Below are 19,960 nucleotides of genomic sequence, written 5' to 3'. Positions count from 1 at the left end.
CAGGAGTTCAGTCTAATGGGAGAAACTGAATAGCCTTATACACACCTAAATATACTCCATTCCTAGCTCTATGGCCAAATGCTATCCAACTCTGGAAGAGGGAGAAATTAGTTTTGCCTGGGTTTAGGGAAGAAATTGTATTTGAGCCTTCATGATTAGAATTTTCCCAAGGTAAAGAGCACTTAGAACAAGGAGACTTGTTCAAAATATAGCAGCACTGATGATAAAGAAACAGGAAACAAATTAATGTCCACTAACAGACAATGGAACTAATCATATTATCATACACAAAATATCACTCGGTTAAAATTACTGAACCCAAATTCTAAATATTAACTTGGATAAATTGTAAAATAATAAATTTAAGCAAAAAAAAAAAGCAATTTACAAACCATTACAGACAGTATGCTACAGCTGTGTAGCATAGTGATCTGGTGTGTCGCTGGAGTCCCACTGCTTGGGTCCACATCCTGGCACTGCCACTTGCAAGCTGTGTGATCCTGGGGAAATTGTGCCACCTTTCAGTTTTCTCACCTATAAACTGAGGATCATAGTAGGACTTATACCCAGGGTATCATGAGGATTTAAGGAAGTAATACAGGTAAAACACTTAAAACAGTGCCTGCCACTCAATAAATGTTAGCTATGGTTGCATTGGTGTAAAGTTTGAAAAGGAGTACAGTATTTTTGTTGAGTGAAACATACTCATATACCAAAGTTCAAAAACATTTAGGAAAATGACAATCACCAAATTTAGAATAGTGGTTACCTCTGTGGCATAGGGAGGGGAAGGAAATTAGGGAAGAGAAGGAAAAGTGCTTCGGCTACATTTATAATAACTATTTGTTGAGTGGTAACTACATATTTATCTTAGATTGGTATGTATGTACGAAAAATTTTATTTTAAATACCTTGAAAAAATATTAAGTGAGATGGGAGTGGGACTCTATCTCTGTAGACACCAAGGACCCTCCCTAATTACTCTTGTGTGATTTGGGGATGGAAGAAGGGAGCCACCCACACTGCCTGGCTCCTTCCCATCATTCAGATCTTGGTTCAAATAGCCCTTCCTCAGAGAAGCCTTCCTTGACACCCATTTTATTTTTTTTTATTTTTAAAGTTTTATTAAAATCTTTCACTAAAGAAATTATAGGCCTAGGTCATAACTACCCACCATGACCTGCCTGCCCAGTTAGGAATTTGTTGTCAGATCACCCTGTGGGATTATGTTCCATAGAACCCCTTTTTTTGCATCCACAGTTCCCCCTTTTGGTCATAAATCAATCTGAAGGATGCATTTGATGACCAACATTTTGGTCAGCTTGACACCCATTTTAAAGTAGCACACCCCCATCCACTCTCTAACACACCGAACTAGGAGTATTTCATTGTAATGGGCTTATGATTTTGAGCTGTTTTAGTATTATTTTACTTGGTAATTGTCCACCTCCCCCCACTGGAATGCTTTGTCTCGGTCAACACCAAATTCCCAAAGCCATTTTAAGTCCTCAAATATTTTTGTTTTGTTTTGGGGATGGATGGATGAAAAGCCAAAGGCTGAAGTTGAGCGAGTGGAAGAGAAGGAAATCGGCAGAGTGGGGCGGGGGCGGGGCCTCCAGAGCAGGGGCGGGGCCTGAAGGGGAGGCGGGGCCGCAACCTGCGGGTGGGGCCAGCGGGTAGGCAGGCCCTGGAGAAGGGGCGGGACCTGCGAGCCGAGGTTTGGAGCTGCGGGCTGCGGCTGCCGCGGAAGATGGCTGCGGATGGGGCGGCGGACACTCAGCTGATGCTCGGAGTAGGGCTGATCGGTGAGGACGCAGGCGCCCTTCCCTGCAGGCCCGCACCCTATTTCCGCTTCCACCTCCGCCTGGGCCCGGGGCGGCCCCTGCTCCCGCAGGTCCCGACGCGGCCCGCGGTGGGGAGGGCGCGGCCCCCTCCATGTTGGGCCTGGTGGGGGGGCTGTGGGGCCCGGCCTTCGCCGCGCGGGAGCCAGGCCAGCAGCCCTGGGGCAGTCAGCCGGCGGCCTTGTCTGGGGCCCGCCCGGACCAGGCGGCGGGGCGGTGGGAACCCCGGGGCCTCCCGGATCTAGGGCGGGGAGCTCCTCCTGGACGCCCGGGGCAGCAGACGAACCCGGACGTGGACCGCGCTCCCAGGGCTGCGAGGGACCGCTGCGCGGGCGGGACCCGGGCCGGGCCCAGAGCCGCTCGCGGACCGCACGGCGGGAAGGCGGCTGGGCGGGGGTCCCTCTGAGGTGGGGGAGAAAGGCGAGACTGCCTGCCCGGCCGCCTGCTGGCCCCGAGCATGTGATCGAGCGTTTCGAGACTGGGTGGCCAACGGTGCGGGCCCCGGGTTCTGCGCATTATGCATGGATTATCTCCGTTTAATCTATGGCTCCAGGGGGTGTGGGTAATGTTTGCTGCGCTCTGTACAGAGGAGCAGATGGAGGCACGGAGTCATTTGTGCACCGCCGCACGCTAGTAACTGGCGGAGCCCGTTTTGGGACCCTTGCGGTCCAGCCCCAGAGCCCCAGCTCACGCCATTGAAGGACCCCTGCATCTCATGATAGAGCTCATGCACGTAGCAGGGGTGTCTACATAATCACACTGGGTGGGACCCCGATTACTTTTGAGGAATTGTGGATGAGGAAGTACGTTGGGAACTTTGGGCAGCGCAGAATGTGTGCCTGAGCCATGTGCACTGTTTTAGGGGTAGGTATTTCAAGGAACCAACCATTCATTCGATAGGTGACTGCGAGCTCGGGGTTGCTTGAATGAATGAATGTCGGTTCCCTGCGTGCTATTGTCCTTTGAAAAAGTTATTCTGTGGAGGTTTTTACAAACCCCTAAACACTCTTTTTTCCTAGTGTACAAGAACATTGCTTGCGTTCAGCAAAACTGGCGAAATGCGCTGATTGCTTTTTAGTGTCTCAAAGGAATGCGGTTACCTGTATTCATTTCTAATGTGATTTTAAAACTGCTTCAAAACAAAACCTAAGTACCTTGGGCATCTTAGTCCTGCTCGAAGGGACTTCTGAATTAAGACTGAGTTATCTTTGGCTTTACCTGGTAACAGTGAAGAAAAAAAAATGACATATTTTCCATTCAGCAGACTTTATATTAACATGCACTGAAAAGGGATTTGCTTCAAAATAATCGGACGAGGGGTGCTCCACCCCCTCATAATACAAGGAGAGCCAGGTGTTGATAATTGCTGAAGATGAATGAGGGAGAAGGGGCAATTTTACTCTCTGCTTTTTTTATACATTTGCTATTTTCCATAATAAAACCCTAGATTCTTACTGCTATATGTGCAGTAACTATTTCTCTAAAGTTTAGGCTGTTTTTGCATGGAGTTTTTATTGGTAAGTTGCTTCTGTTTTGTTATTGAGGTGTTTGTTTACTTTGATGATGAAACTCTGTATATGACTAGATAACCTTTATTATTAAAATTTTAAATACAGTATTTGCACAATCAGTATGTAACATGATTTACTTAGGTGGCCTAAAATTCAAGGTCAGGAGAGCTAAGTAATTTGACCAGTAGAGGTAGGTGGAAATTAGGGGTGTCACATGCTCCTGGTTGCTTTATAAAATGGGATGTTAAAAGTGATTCCACTAAATGCTTCTGAGTAACCAATCAATTCACTTCCTTGCTGCTGTTTGACATTCTCACAGTGACCATCTTTCCACCGTAGAAAAGGACACAAATGGAGAAGTTCTGTGGGTGTGGTGTTATCCTTCCACAACAGCTACTTTAAGGAATCTGCTGCTGAGAAAATGCTGCCTTACAGATGAAAACAAACTTCTCCATCCCTTCGTCTTTGGTCAGTACAGAAGAACGTGGTTTTATATCACAACAGTTGAAGTGCCAGATTCTTCCATTTTGAAAAAGGTATGACTGCATAAAGGTTAAAAAACCCACAATATTTAAAGTGATGTAAGCTTATTCCAGTAAGTCTTAGCTTTAGACTTTTTCATTCGCAATACATTTTTGAAAACCATTAAATATGGTTTTCATTGGGAATGTTCTTTTTCAAGTTTCATTCTCATTTGTCCTACAAATATTTATTGGTGTATATGCTATGACTGATCCTGTGGATGGTATACTGAAGCCTTTTCCAGGTTATACTCTGATGAAATAGAAATGTAGGAGTAGTTTCAAAGTTATGACTCTTGATTAAAAGGGAAGAAGTGTTTTTTCCAAAATTAACTATTTGGGAGGATCATTATCCTTGGCGTAGTTAAGAAAACTTTTTATTTATTCATTTGTTGACGGTAAGGCTATATTAAGAATAGAAAGGATAATTAAGGAAACTCATGTATTTGGTAGGGTTCGTGTGTCCTCTGATATGAACAGTATCAATGTGACATGTTGAAAACCAGTATGTAGTCATTGTGGACTTTCCCAATTCCAAACAACCAGCAGGTTTTATCAAAGAAAAGAATATTGGAGAGAAGGGGCTGAGACCCTGGCATGTCCCTGGGTGGCAACTTCTTTTACCTTTTCAGAGCTAATTTTATAGCCAATTACCACACTGAGTGAAACATATCCAAGATACCAGTTGAAATGTAAGAAATTCATTTTAAAATAACAGGAAGGCAACAATTTAGAAACTTAGAGGTTTAAGACAAAAAGATTCATAATCTGAAAATGTACATTTATAAAAAGATAGTTTCCAATGTGTTATAAAATCTTTGGTTTATGTTCATTAAGTTCTTGCTGAAAAGTTTTGATGTATCCTCAGGCAGATTATCTGTTTTACACTACAGACTGCCAAATTATAGCAATGTTGATTTCAAATCTGTTTTTCAGATTTGAAAAAGAGTAAAATTTAGAGATCTTGTATTTCAAAATATGATTTTTAAAAATGTATTTCTTAAAGGCTTTGCTTTTATAAAGTTCTGAATTTTGTCTCAATGGGAATAATAGGTATGTGATTATCAGAAATTTATGTTTATAATAATAGAGGCATATAAATAAATGAAGCTTGTTATAACAGTGCCCTTTAGATTATATAGCATCCTACAGAGAATTTACTATTTCAGGAACTGTATAATTTTAATGTAAGAATTGTACTGAGATTTATTTCTGTTGTTTTCTATCCTATTTCATTAATTAAAAAATAGTTGCTTTAAGGTATAGAGTCAGTGGAACTGTAACAAGTATATATGATGTCAGAGGGGTCGTAGATTGGCGGAGGGGAGTTATCACTTTGTGAGGGGTATAAATGTTTAACTGTTACATTGTTTTGTACACCTGAAACTAATAAAAAAATAAATAAATAACAATAAACAAAACAAAATAGTTGCTAAATTGGTAAATCTGATTTAGCATTCTGAGTTGTGCTTCGATGAAATTAAGGGGTTTTAAATAAAAATTCACATTTTTGATATTTGAAATATTTTTGTGTTTGAAAAAACTAAAAGTATTACATTCTTAGGTAGAAAATTAAATATATGTGTATATACAATTTTTTAAATTTCTGTATATACATATAAAAGTGTAAAGAAGGAAGTAAGGACTTTGTTACATTTTGCTCTTTTCCTTACTGCTGGATGTCTTGTGCAAAGGGTTTGTTAGAATATAATAATAAAAATTAACTCTCTTAAAGTGTCTTTAAAAAGTGTACTTTTTTTTGTTTCTTTTGGACAGGTGACTCATTTTTCTATTGTTCTGACTGCCAAAGATTTTAATCCAGAGAAATATGCTGCCTTCACTAGGATATTGTGTAGGTCTGTATGAAAACTGTATTAAATGCTAACATACAAAAATGATGATCTTACTCAATAGTTAGCAGATTTCTATACTGAAGAAGCACATTTCCGCCCTCTGTCTCCCCAACTTAATCTTTACTGGCCCTTCAGAGACTTTTATAAAGAGGAACTTTCTCTTCTGTTTCAGTGATTCTGCTTCTCTTATTTGGCAAAATGGCAGAGGGAAGGAGAAAAAGCAGCTTGCATAAGTGATCTGGGTCTTTTGAGTCACTTGCCACTTTTGGTCTGTTACTTCTACTCACTTTCAATCTAGAACTTTCCTTACTTGGATGGATAAGTTAAGTGCTTTATGAAGTGGTAAGCTGGTTCTCATGTGTCAGGGTCTGTGTGGGGGACCCATTTTGGGGAAAGTTAATGGGCATTTTGAATTATGCTAAAGCACAGGAAAACATTTCTTAGCTAGAATGCTGAGGAGCTGAAAAACTGATTAATTGGTTAATCGTGATTCAAGTAGCCTCCTTTAGTTTCACCTCAGCTATTGAAAAAAATTATGTAAAGAACAAGACAGACAAATGAAGGAACAAAAACTCATAGACATGGACAAGAGTTACCAGAGAGTAAGGGGGGATGGGGGCTCTAGAAGAGGGTAAACGGGGGTCTAATAATATGGTGATGTAAAGAGAACTGACTGGGTGGTGAACATACGATGTGATATATAGATGATGTATTACAGAATTGTACACCTGAAATCTATGTAACTTTACTAACAATTGTCACCCCAATAAACATTAATTTTTTTAAAAAAAAAGAAAGAAAAATTATGTAAAATACACCAGTCTACTTTCTTACCTTGGTAAGTATATCTAGCTGACTTAATGAAATCTTTCTTATATGTTAGGGACATTGGCTTTTTCTGTCATGAAGACTTGTGCAGGGTTTTAGTTTCTTTTTTTAATAGTGTTGTCATTAGATAAATGGTTGCCTTTTTGCCAGTTTTATGCGCACACACACAGCATAGTATTAGAATACCTTTTCTTACCTGAGGGTTCCAGTTAGGTTGTATTTTGACAAATGAAGTTTTACTGTTCTTCGCAGCCAGCTACAATAAAGACTTCTTGCTGTCCTGAGATAAATTCCAGGTATATGGCTCACTGTAGAATATAAACAGTGGTCAGCTAATATGACACTGACACAAAGAGAGATTATTATTGCTACAATTATTATTGCTTAAGCTACAGTAAATATCATTTTCAAGTAATCTCTCTTAAATAGTGATTTTATTTTCTTCCCAATTTTCTATCCCTTCATCTACTAAAAGGCCCCGTCCTGCTTTTCAAGCGAAATTTAGATTTAGTTACTCACAGGAAGAGAGTTCAGAGGAAGGGATTGATTTCACTTGTGAGCTATAAGTGGAGCCAGTTTCCTGTCAGCATTTTCTGGAGGTTTTTTGGGGATTTTTTTTGGGGGGGAGGGGAACAGTGTGTATTTCCAGGACTTTATTGGGGAACAGTGTGTTTTTCCCAGGACCCATCAGCTCCAAGTCCAGTTGCCGTTGTTCAGTCTTAGTTGCAGGGGGCACAGCCTACCATCCCTTGTGGGAGTTGAACTGACAACCTTGTGGTTGAGAGCACGCTCCAACCAACTGAGCCATCCGGCTGCCCCTCAGCAGCTCAGCTGTAGCTCAGCTCAAGGTGCCGTGTTCAATCTTAGTTGCAGGGGACACAGCCCACCATCCTTTGTGAGAGTTGAACTGACAACCTTGTGGTTGAGAGCACGCTCCAACCAACTGAGCCATCTGGCCTCCCTGGATCTCGGTGGCAGCTTGTTGTCTTCATTCTAGTTGTGGAGGGCGCAGCTCGCTGGCCCATGTGGGAATCGAACAGGCAGCCATGTGGCCCAGAGCTCACACTCTAACCAACTGAGCCACCAGTCTGCCCCCTGGAGGTTTTAACTTGATGAATATATCTAGGATGTATTTATCACCAGAAGCTTAAAGGAGTTTGACTTCTTAATGATGTAAATATACCGTGTTTCCCTGAAAATAAAGACCTAGCTAGATAATCAGCTCTAATGTGTCTTTTGGAGCAAAAATTAATATACGATCCGGTCTTATAGTAAAATAAGTCTTACTATTTTACTAGTAAAATTAGTCTTATTTTCGGGGAAACAACGGTAGTTATCTCTGGGAACTCTGGCAATAAATATAGATTCCACAACTAATTACTGCTTTCTCTGTGAACAATGCAGAGAACTCCTTTCTTATAAAAGGCAATCCCAGCAATAAAACAGAGTTGTTATGACTAAGAACACCAGCCGTGAATGTAAGACACACAAAAAGATAATTATACAGTGTTCTTGGGAATAATGGGCCTCGAATAGCCCAAGGTTCATTCTCCTGCCTGAGTGGAGATGCTTCCTCAGATGTAAGGAGACAGCCAACTTCAAAAGTTGTTGAAGGTCTCCTAAGTGGTTGTGTTTTTTTAATACATTTTCGAATTAAATTATAGAATAATGTCATGAAGAGATTCAGCCATTGAGAAGTGTATTAGCAAGTTGGCTCCGAGTCTTTAGAAACTACCTATGCCTATCCTTGGTGCATTTCTCCTTGTGGTTCGTGCGAAATAAAAGCATGATTGCTTTTTGTCCTTTCTTACAGAATGTACCTGAAACATGGGAGCCCAGTTAAGATGATGGAGAGTTATATTGCAGTTCTCACGAAGGGGATGTGCCAGAGTGAAGAAAATGGCTCTTTCCTCAGCAAGGACTTTGATGTCCGAAAGGCATACCTTGCAGGCTCTGTCAAAGGTAAAAAAAAAAAATTTTAAAAAGAAACAAAAAACCATCCCAGATAATTCCATCTCTTCAGTAACAAAATCACCAAGCCAAGGACTGTCTCTCAGCATACTCGGTTTTTCTGTTTGTCCACTATTTTCATCTGCATAATATTTGTTTCCTATGTAGGAGGGTACTTCAACTTCTGCATTTCCTTACTTGATTAGAATTCTGTCATAGGAAAGCAGACTTTTGTGGTGTTCTTTCCATATGATTCCGACTGTTAATATAGAAATGTCCTTTCACTAGTAAGCCGAATTTCATGGCTCCAGGTCTCCACTGACTTGCATAGTTTTCTTGCCTTAGATCTTAGGAGTTACCTCTTCCATCTGAACATCTGAAAAGCTCAAGCCCTGACCTAGATTCCTAGTCCAGCCTTTCTCTCCTCGTTAAAAAATCCAGATTGGCAGAGAGAGCCCAGGGCTAAGCCACAGACTTCGGGAGGAGAGGGGAACTCCAAGGGCAGTGCTGGCCTTTGCTCTCGTCCTCCCACAGCACCTGTTTTCACTGTTGATCCTATTGTTCTGGATGGTTTCTAAGCATCCCTGTGGAGGTGTTAGGTGTTGTCTAGCTATCTCGAAAGGACTTAAGTATGAATGTGTGGGTAGATGGGTGGGGGTGGTCGGTGAACATTTTTTAAGACTTACGGAGTTTTCATGATGCAGAAAGGTTCTGGTTCCCTTGATAACTATTTTTTCCACTTTCTTGTGAGTCTGGCTTCATCTCTGCATCCAGCATAGAGTCCCTTGGGGGGCAGGTGTGGGCAGCTGTCACACCCATCCTAGGGAGTGGATGTATGCATTAATATACCCATCTAGCAGATAAGGTGCTTCTGTGCTTATAGCATTGACCTAAATTTATTCTGTGTTGAAAATAAATTTGCATTCATATGACAAGAATTCTTTCTAGTAAAAACCTTATTTCCTTATATAACATTTAATGCAGTAATATAATTTCTTTTGTTTTAAGACATTGTATCTCAATTTGGAATGGAAACTGTTATCTTACACACAGCATTGATGCTAAAGAAAAGAATTGTCGTCTATCACCCCAAAATAGAAGCTGTCCAGGAGTTTACCAGGTATCCTCGCTAATCATTAAAAAGTGTAAATGTTGGCAGCCAGTTTGGGGCACTTGGTGTTACTGTGGGTTTTTTTCTTTTTAAGGTATTTATTTATTTATTTATTTATTTTTCATTTTTATTAAATTTACCGGGGTGACATTGGTTAGTAAAATTATATGTTTCAATTGTATAGTTCTGTACTACATCTGTATATTGCATTGTGTGTTCACCACCCAGAGTCAGTTCTCCTTACATCACCATGTATTTGACCCCCTTTACCCTCTTCCACCAACCCCATTGTATGCTGTTCTGTTACACATTTGCTAAAAATAGAATGTGTTAGACTGGGGCTGAAATATCATTTTGGTTTAATGGTCCAGTTTAGATTTAGCAATTCAGGGTCACTGAATTGGGACAGATTCTTCTTTAAATTTAGAAATATGAATATTTTAGAGCAGGGAGTTTGCAAACTTTTCCTCGCTAGAGTAAATATTTTAGGCTTATAGGCCATCTTGTCTGTCCCAACTACTCAGCTGTCAATTGTAGTGTAAAAGCAGCCATAGACAGTACGTAAATGTTCCAGTAGTATTTTATGTGTGAAGACAGGCCCCAACTCATGGGCCTGACCCCTGTAAGTTGTTCTTCTGTTCAATTTTACCACAGACTCTTCTCTTACTTTTATAATAAATATAATGGGTTTTTGTTTTTGTTTTTTTAGTTTTTTTCTTTGCCTAGTCTAACTTGTTCTTAGATTTTGTTTTTAAAAGCCAGGGGAACTAGCATTTATGCTGTGTTTACTGTATGGCAGGCATTGTATAAGACACCTTAAATTATTAAATTTACTCATAACAAGAACCTTGCAAGTATTATTACCTTGTTTTATGGATGAGAAAATGGAGGCTCAGAGAGGCTAAATGGTTAGATAATGAAAAGAAGAAAGGCTTGGTAGTCAGAAAGACCTGGGTAAAATCCTGGGAGGGCAATTGATTCACTCTGTGAACCACATAAGGAAGCTAATGTTTCCAAGCCTTGGTCTCCTTATCCGTAAAATGAAGCTAATAATACCTACCTCATAGGCTTGTTTTTAGGACTGGAAATACTGTGCGTAGAGTGCTTAGCAGGTACCTTGCCCACAGTGTGCACTTTAGACATGATTATTGCTCTATTCACGATCACCTCAAATCTTAGGTGAGAGAGCTGGAATTTTTACCCTGTTCTCTCTGACTCCAAAACCCTGTACTTTTCTACCCCATTACCCTTCTCCTGTACATTTACGCTGCTGAAACTACTGGGGTGTCCATAGCTTCTGAGTTATGTAAGAGCACCAGGGGGTTCATGAAACCACAGATAAATTCAACCTATCTTCCTGCAATAGCTGTTTTACTGGAAGTTTGTTTTGTGTGTTTTTTCCTTCCCCTTCCGCCTCCCCCCACACTCCGGTTCAAGCCGTTGTGTCTCAGTCTAGTTGTGTAGAACACAGCTCCCTGGCCCATGCTGGTATATGAGCCTTGCGCTCCCTACCCCCTGGCAGTTGGTCGCTTGTCGTCGGTCGGCCGGCCGTTCACGGCTGCTCTCGCCTGCTGCTCACGATGGTAGCACACAGCAGCCCATGGTGGCACTCAGCAGCCTGTAGCAGCCCAGCTCCATGAAGAGCTGTTGGTCACAGTCTTAGCTGTAGAGGGTGCAGCCCACTGGCCCATGTGGGAATCGAACCAGCGACCTCGGTGGCCTTAGGAGCACAGTGCTCCAACCACCTGAGCCACTGGGCTGGCCTTTTTTTTTGGAACCTATTTTGTATAAAACCAAACACAAAGTACATTGCAAGTTTTACTGGAATTTTAAATTGAAATAAGAGACTTGAAAAATATTTCATGCTTTACAGGGCCCACTTTGGGTTGTATCCTCAGACTCCCCGTGGCAGTGAGCAGATTGGGGTGTTTGGAGGAAAACCTTAGAAGCGTCACTCTTTGCCACCATAGAGATCTTTTGAAACTTCACCTGGAGCTTGCTAAATCTGACCCCTAAAGTGGAGCTTACAACATTGTATTACCGGTACTTTCATTTGAAGCCTGGAGGTGTGGGCATGTGTAGGGTTGGTTCTCCCCTCTGCCTCTAATAGCCAGTTTCCTCTCTGGAAGAATTAAGAGGGCAGGCTGAGTGTCTTGGGTTTGGGCCAGCAACCATCTGAGTTCTCACTTTGATTCCCTAGGACTCTGCCTGCCCTGGTGTGGCATCGACAGGACTGGACCATACTTCACTCGTACGTGCACCTCAGTGCCGATGAGCTGGAAGCCCTGCAGATGTGCCCAGGTAGACCCCAGGCTCCCTCCCAGGAAGGACTGACAGCTTTAGCTAGGATTGTCATATGGTTTTTTATTTTTTTATTTGTTTTTTATTTTTTATTTGTGTACCCTCCTCTTTTTTATTTGAGTACTGATCAGTTAATATTTCTTTGGTAAATGGAACCAGTTTTTTTCCCTTTTAAAAACTTTTAATTAAAAAAATTGGGTGAAATACACATAACATAAAATACACCATCTTAATCATTTGTAAGCGTATAGTTCAGTGGCATTAAGTACATTCACATTGTTATGCAACTATCACCAAAATACAACTTATTTTCAACTTGTCAAGTTCTCATCTTAAGTTTCCCTATCAGTGATTTGATTTAGACTTCATTTTGAAACTTTTCGTATTTTTTCTCAAAGGAAAAAAATAAAACTTTTTAAATGATGTTATGTAATCATTTTTAATTAGATTCTGGGAATACTTTAATAATACAGTTTTATTTATGTCTACAGTAATGCTAACTTTGTAGTACCATAGTTTTTTGTTTTAGTTTTTTAAAGGTTAAAATGCCCTTTATACTTTCATAGTTTCAAAAGATCCTTTCATAAAGTGATGCTGACAGATGATAAGGGCTTTTGTTGTTGGTTTTTTCATTATGAAATATTTGTTACATATAAAATAATATGTAATATTTGTGCAAATTACAAAAAATAAAAGGAACACTCATGGACTCGCCAGGGATGAAAAAATAGAATATTTTCAGTAGTCGGAAGCACCCCATGTACCGTACCATCTTGTTGCACCTTTTCTACTCTCTTCCTCTGGTCACTTACACATAAACATGTATCTCCAAACAATATACTATTTAGTTTGCTAAACTAACTTTATGTGTACGGATTTGTGATAGATGATAGATGAATTCTTCAGGTTTTTCTATTTAATTTTTATAATTTTATTTGAGCCAAAATTGACAAAAATTGCCAGAAGCAAGATCTCAAATGCTTCCAGATGAGTTCTTTGGGCTGTTTTTTTTTGGTTTGTTTTTTTTGCTTAACATTTAATATTTTTGTGAGATTCATCCAATGTTCATGTGGATATCTGTAGTCCCATTTTCACTGCTGGATAGGATTCCATTAAATGATATACCATAGTTTACTCATTTGGAATTTTCTCATTTTTCACTTTTAAAACAGTGCCGCTGTGAGCAGTATTATGGGTCTCTTGGTGTACATATGCAAGACTTTCTCTAGGTGACACATTAGGGAGTGGAATTTCTGGGTTATAAGGCATACAAATTCTCAAGCTGCTGGATACCAAATGTCTTTCTCAGAGATCGTACTAATTTACCCTCCCACTAGCAGTGTCGGAGATGTCCCATTACCTCATGTCCTCAGTAGCACGTGGTTGTTACCAAACTAAAATATTTGCCCATTTGGTGGGTGTGTGGTGAAATTCCACTGTGTTTTCCTGATTCCTAATGAGGTTAAGCATATTTTTATGTTTTTGCCATTTGTGTTTCCTCTTCTGCAAAATAACTATCTTTTACCATTTTTCCATTGGGTTTTTCTTACTGATTTATAGATGTTCTTTTTTTTTTTTTTTTTTTTAAATTTTATTGGGGAATATTGGGGGACAGTGTGTTTCTCCAGGGCCCATCAGCTCCAAGTAGTTGTGGAGGGCGCAGCTCAGTTCCAAGTTGAGTTGCCGTTTTCAATCTTTAGTTGCAGGGGGCGCAGCCCACCATCCCATGGGGGAATTGAATCAGCAACCTTGTTAACAGCTTGTGCTCTAACCAACTGAGCCATCCGGCCTCCCTAGAAGTTCTTTATATACTTAGGATATGAATCCATTGTTGGTTATATATGCTTGAGAAATCTCTGGGTTTGTGGATTTTTTTTTTATTCTCGTGGTATCTTTTGATGACTAGAAATCTTCGTTTTAATGTGTTGGAATGTCCTAGATTTTTCTTTTATTATTTTGGTTTTTATACTTTAAGAAAATATCCCAGAAGGCCGGTTGGTTCCGTTGGTTAGAGCGCGGTGCTCTTAAGAACAAGGTTGCCAATTAGATCCCCACATGGGCCACTGTGAGCTGCGCCCTCCACAACTAGATTGAAACAACTACTTGACTTGGAGCTGATGGGTCCTGGGAAAAAACATGTAAAATAAATAAAAGTTTAAAAAACAGAAAAAATATCCCAAGGGTAGAAATTCTGCTATATTTTCTTGTAAAAATTTAAAACTTTTTTTCTTTCCCATTTAAGTCTTTAATCTACCTGGAATAATAATAATAATTATTATTATAATAATAATTATTATTATTATTTGTAGTGTGTGAGTTTGGGAGCTAATTTCATTTTTTTCTATTTAAATACAAATAGCTGCTTAGTGCAGGAAAACTTACTGAATACTGTCCTCCTTTCTCTAGTAATTGGCAGTATCATTTCTGTCTTATATCTCATTTTCGGATATATGAGTGAGTCTGTGTCTGGGTGCTTTGTGGTAAGCTTTTCTTTTTGTTGCTGTTGTTTTTCAAATGACCTCACCTGGTAAAGTAAAACTTTAGGATACATTGGTCCTCAAAAAAATTTTTTTCATTATATTGCTCTGTGAAATCCAGAAAGTCTAGATCTGTTGTCTTAACACCAGTTCCAAAGGTCTGCTAATTCTGGAGTTGCCCTGATTCCTTTAGCACTTACTGTATCGGCTCTGAAATTGGTGAAAAATGATGCCATTCCTACCATGGTATCCCTGAGAAACCCAGGGGTTTGGCTATGATTTCTTGGAGGCAGAGACCTAAAGGGAACACTAGTCAAGAGCATCCTTTTTACCTTCTGCCTTGTCTGTCATTTTTCACCACAAAAGCAACGATTGAAAAGTAAATGCTTTCCTTTAGCCTCCTTCCTTGACATTAAAGTCTGGCTTTGGAACATTTTGAGTTGTGTGAGTTTCTTCAGGCAATTGACACTAACGTAGTCTTAATAAATTGCCACAGGTCACAGCTAATGTACCCTGAATAAATAAAGCAGTGAAGAAAAGCAGCTGGTAAACTTTTAGACTCAATGCTCTATTGATATGTTCACATGATTTCTTCCTCCTCCAGTAATGTAGGTCATCTTTGTAATGCAGGTTACATCGCAGGATTTGTAGACTTGGAGGTGAGCAATAGATCAGACCTTTACGACGTCTTTGTGAATCTGGCGGACACTGAGATTACCATTGCTCCACACGCAAAAGGTTAGTTCTGTTCTGTTCTGTTGTTGATACAAGATTCAAGCCAAGCAGTTGCCTTTTTTAGGCAGATTCTCTAAAACCAGTATTTGAGGGTCTGCTTAACCTGCTGTGTTGAAGCTGGAGGGATTTTTCTGTGTCTAGAACACAGCATTTATTCTTATAGACCTAGCCATGTTAGCAATGCGTGCTGGGTGCTGCACAGTATATGTTAATATGATAGTCTGTTCATCTTGTTTCTCCACTTTAAATAAACAAGGTGTATTTAAACAAATCACTTCTAAACTTAGTGATTTGAAACAACAAATATTTATTATCTCAGTTTCGGTGGGTCAGGAATTCAGGACTGACGGGGATCTCTCCTGAGATTCCAATCAAGATAGTGCCAGGGCTACAGTCATCTGAAGGCTCGACTGGGTCTAGAGGCCCCACTTCCAAGCTAACTCACATGGCTGTTGGCAGGAGCCCTCAACACATGGGCCTCTCCATAGGGCAGCTTGGTGTTCTCGCGACATGACAGACAGCTGGCTTCCCTAAGAGTGAGTGATCCAAGAGACAGAAGGAGACCACATCACCTTTTATGACTTGGTCTCAGAAGTCAAATACCATCACTTCCTCTATATTCTATTTGTTAGAAGCAAGCTGTTAAGTCCAGTCTACACTTAAGGGAGAGGAATTAGGCTCCCCCTCTGAGGGAAGGAGTAGCCAAGAGTGTGTAGACATTTATCACCACACGTGTTGATTACGACTCCTGTGTGGAAAATCTTTTTGCAGGCTGTCTCAGTAAGCCCGAGGGAATGAAAGTGTTTTTGGAGCTAATCAAGAAAGGGTGTGTCTTAGTGTCATAGTATTGTCTCTGGAAACTTTAAATTGTCCTAAATTACAGCTACACAAAATGGTAAAGATTGGGTTAAATGTGTGTTGAGCCAGGGCACTTCTGAGGTATTGGTTTTAGGTGAGAATTACTGATAACAGCTTTTGTGTTGGCTTTTGTCTTTCTCCTAAAAATGGGAGCTGCTGATTGCTGGCCCGTGAGGGATTTTTGTTAAATTCTCATTCTGTGAGATTTTTGTCTAGTAACTCCAAACGAGTAGAACCAAAACTAGTTTTCATTTGTTTTAGAATTGCAAACATGCATGTTCATGGTGAAAAACTCAAAATATCGAATCAGAAGATATTTAGGAGATATTGCCTTTTGTCAAGCCAAAATGACAGAAAACTAACTCTGGCCAGGCCCACTTCAATTGCCAAAGCATTCGGACCAGAAAGGATGGCCATCTCCCTGCTGCCATCTGAGTCTATAAAATGGGCTCATCCCAGTCAGCACCACTTGAATGGAGTTTGTCTTTGGCGGTGACAAATTTCTGTTAATCTCCTACTGCAGAAAGTAGCACCGTGTGTAATTAATGTAACTTAGATTGTTTCCTTCACTCGTTTCTAAGGGCCTTTACACACTGAATGTTTAGCTAGCTTCTGCAGAACTGACAGGAAGCGCTTCTTTCACAATATTCCTGCCAGAAAGATAAACTCGAATTCTTAACTATAACGACCTAGACGGGACAATCAGGCTCTTGGCTGAAACTCACTTTTTTGTAGTCAGCTTTCATTAGATTTTTTCCAGAAAGAAAAGTAAAACTTATTAGACAGGTGTGAAGGAGAAATCTGGTTTGGTTTGGGCAAGTGTTTGTTTTGGACACAAAGTACATAATCATGATGACGCCTCACCTCCTAGCAGGTCATCATATTTTATCATGTTTGTGTTTAGCAGCAAATGGGGGAGGAACTCATCAGTTGCTTTTGGAAAATTTTCTCTGTATGATCGCTCACATTTTCAAAGATGGTATGATCATTTTCTATTACGTAAACTTTTAAATATTCACACAACGCATTCTTCTTAATCTCGTCAGAGGCCATGACAATGGGCAAACTGCACAAAGAAATTGGTCAGCTAATTGTTCAGTCTGCAGAAGATCCAGAGAAATCAGACAGCCAAGTTATCCAGGTAACTCCGTAATCTGCCAACTTCCTGAGTCCGGAAACAGCATTGCCGGGCGGTGTGCTGGGCGGCTACTGTTCGCATAAACAGCGGGCAGTGACTGGGAGAGGCCAGTGGCATTTGCTCAGTTATCAGGCTCTGGGGACAGATACCTACAGGGGCTGGTGTTGAAGCCAAGCCTTTATGGAGAGAAATGTACCTGCTAAGTGGTCTGGAATGCTTTTCTGGACCGGCCAGTGTATTCTCACCTCCTCGTAGAGTTTTCATGGAGGAACAAATTGTAAAGAGAAGGTTGCTGCTGAGCATGGGGAACTAGTTGGTAGAGAACATCTTAATCTAGCTTTGCCGTCTCATCTCCAGGACATCAGTAGGCCCACAATCAGTCAGTCGGCCAAACCAGCTGACTCTGGTGTCACCCCTGCAGGGCCAGTTCCTGGGGTGGGGTGTACCTGTCAAGCTGACCAGTGTCCATGTGGATGGACCCTCTCCTCTCCCCTTGCCAGACTGGGATGGCAAATGGGCTTCATTTATGCCTCCATGCGGTGCTGAAGCCCATCCTCTGCTCCCAGCTTGCCCGGCCCCCTCCCGTCCTTTCTGCCGCCAGTTTGCACTACGTCTGTTTCCAGCAACTTGCTCACCTCCTACAAGGGTGCACTTTCTACATTCTTTCATAGGCAGAAAGTAGAATGGTGGTTACCAGGGGGAGAGGGGGTGGGGAGTGACGGTTTAAGATACAGAATTTCAGTTTGGGATGATGATAAAGTTCTGGAAATGGATAGTAGTGATTATCACACAGCACTGTGAGTGTACTTCATGCCACTGAATCGTACATTTAAAAATGGCAAAAAGAAAAAAATTACCTGTGACATTGATTTTTCTAAGCTATTTTAAGTTTGTTTCATTTTTCCTCATTTATTAATATAATCTGATAAACTTTAAAAAATAGCAGGAAGAATTCCATTCAAATGCAACAACTATTCAAATTTTCTGATGCTAACAATTACATATTTTCATTCTATTAAAGGATATTTCCCTAAAAACAAAAGAAATCTTCACCAACCTGGCACCATTTTCAGAAGTTTCGGGTGACGGAGGAAAGCTAGTTCTCAATTTTGAGGCACTAAAGCAAAGACGATTTCCACCAGCAACAGAAAACTTCCTTTACCATCTAGCAGCTGCCGAACAAATGCTGAAAATATGAACATTTGATCGAGTGTATCACTGATGACTGATATAAAGCTCTTTGACCATGATTATCCATTAACTATGTAAAATACTGAAAATAACAAAGAAAATATTGTTTTAATGATTTGAAAATATTAAGATTTGATCTGAAAAGCACTGAAACACATATGAAAATGTTCTGACTTTCTCCTATCTGATTAGTTTCATGCCTACTATCGATGTTGGACAAAGTGCTGTAACTACCATAGATAACGTTATAAAATGGCCCGATGTCCTGGCGTAAGAGAAAAAAGCTGTCAAGTTCTTGTGCAAATCACAGCAAATCCGAAAGCCTTCATTATTATAAGTTCCAGTTTGTCTCAGTATGTAGCCACAAATTAATGGTTTATTTTCAGAAAACTGCCTGAAATTTTGCTTTGTATTCTTCTAGGAAGAACTTTAATTCCTCATGAGGAGCTCTACTTTCTGAGCAAAACTACTAAGTTTTCTGCAGAACTGTCTCAAAGATCATTCAAAAGACCTTGCAGTTGCACTTTCTTGTAAAAGAAATTGTTTTCTTGGCCTTTGAACATTTTGCCTGTATGAGGGTTTTGCATAAATTTTGTACTTGAGTAGACAACTTTAATAATCCATATTTATACTTGGCAAACGTAAGTCACCAGTACTCTTCAATTAACCCTGTTGCTAGCAATATTACTTTGAAAAAGATGCCAGTGCTTATATGGCAGAGTAAAATAAGCAGCCCACTTTGAATATAAATGTGACTGAAACAGCAACTTTATATAATTGGTAAGGAGTGTGAGAATTAACTTCTTGCAAGGGCCAAAACCAGAGAATGTCTTCCAACAGCTTCAGTAAAAGTAACTTGGCCACATATGAAGGTAACTGTTCCTGTTTAGTTATGTACCTTTCCCATAATTGGAGACCTAAAAATTGCAAAATAAGCATGGAGGTCTAAATTACATACTTGTTATTTTATATATATTCATGTTAATTATGAAAGATTATTTTATACTCAGTACTGTTGTCCTTAGAAATCTTACCCAGAAAAAGGTGTGCAAAAAAACCTTGTCTTTATTGGATCTTTCATTTATTCTTGTAAAAATTAAAAATAGCCTTTTCCTTCCCTCCTTGGGGAGGGGTGCATCTGAAATGAGATCTTTACTAAGGCAAACAACTTAAAATTAAATCTGCACTTTATGAAAATGAATACTAACATCTTTTTCTCTCTCGTTTTTGTATTACTACTATATTAGCTAATAATGATCAAAGTTGTTAAAATTACAAATTTTTGATGCAGAAATAAAATGGAAATATTTTGATACTCAACAAAGCTTTAGGTAGATGAAGAATTGTGCCCTCTTTCTGATTTCTCCCCAATCAAAACAAACAAAAACCCACCCTTTTTGTCAACTGCAGATGCACTGGGGAATGATTAAAAGACCGATCTGAAGGTGAAGAAGTCCAGGCTGTTTCCTCCACACTTGGCCTGGCCCTTCTGTCCCTGCCCTCACGCTCCTCATCACCCATCTCCAAACTGAAGATAACTTAAGTGTCTCCTTTGAAAAGATGCCCTTACATTTCTTCTCCATCATGTTAGCGGGTAAGCCTCCACCTAGAGCAGGGGTGTCCAAACTGCAGCCCGCGGGCCAAC

General features: G+C 40.2%; 1 protein-coding gene across 5 annotated transcripts; it reads left to right on the top strand.

The window, feature by feature from the left end:
- The first annotated feature begins 1,653 nt into the window (after positions 1-1,653).
- DENND10 (DENN domain containing 10) lies at positions 1,654-19,516 on the top strand. Of its 5 annotated transcripts, none has more exons than XM_019725267.2 (9): positions 1,654-1,805; positions 3,692-3,888; positions 5,650-5,729; positions 8,368-8,516; positions 9,513-9,624; positions 11,816-11,916; positions 15,024-15,131; positions 17,033-17,127; positions 18,146-19,516. In XM_019725267.2, the coding sequence occupies exons 1-9, from the start codon at positions 1,751-1,753 to the stop codon at positions 18,320-18,322; spliced, it is 1,074 nt and encodes a 357-aa protein (XP_019580826.2). In that variant the 5' UTR covers positions 1,654-1,750; the 3' UTR covers positions 18,323-19,516. The 5 variants fall into 5 exon arrangements, with proteins under 5 accessions (XP_019580826.2, XP_074195087.1, XP_074195085.1 ...); XM_074338984.1 differs by having other exon boundaries at positions 1,723-1,805; positions 3,672-3,888; XM_074338986.1 differs by lacking the exon at positions 5,650-5,729 and having other exon boundaries at positions 1,710-1,805; positions 3,672-3,888.
- The last annotated feature ends 444 nt before the right edge of the window (positions 19,517-19,960 follow it).

Source organism: Rhinolophus sinicus, linkage group LG07 (genome assembly GCF_036562045.2).
Source record: "Rhinolophus sinicus isolate RSC01 linkage group LG07, ASM3656204v1, whole genome shotgun sequence".
In the NCBI taxonomy this organism is placed as follows: Eukaryota; Metazoa; Chordata; class Mammalia; order Chiroptera; family Rhinolophidae; genus Rhinolophus; species Rhinolophus sinicus.
Note: the sequence above shows the minus strand (reverse complement) of the source record. Positions and strands in the feature narration are given on the sequence as shown.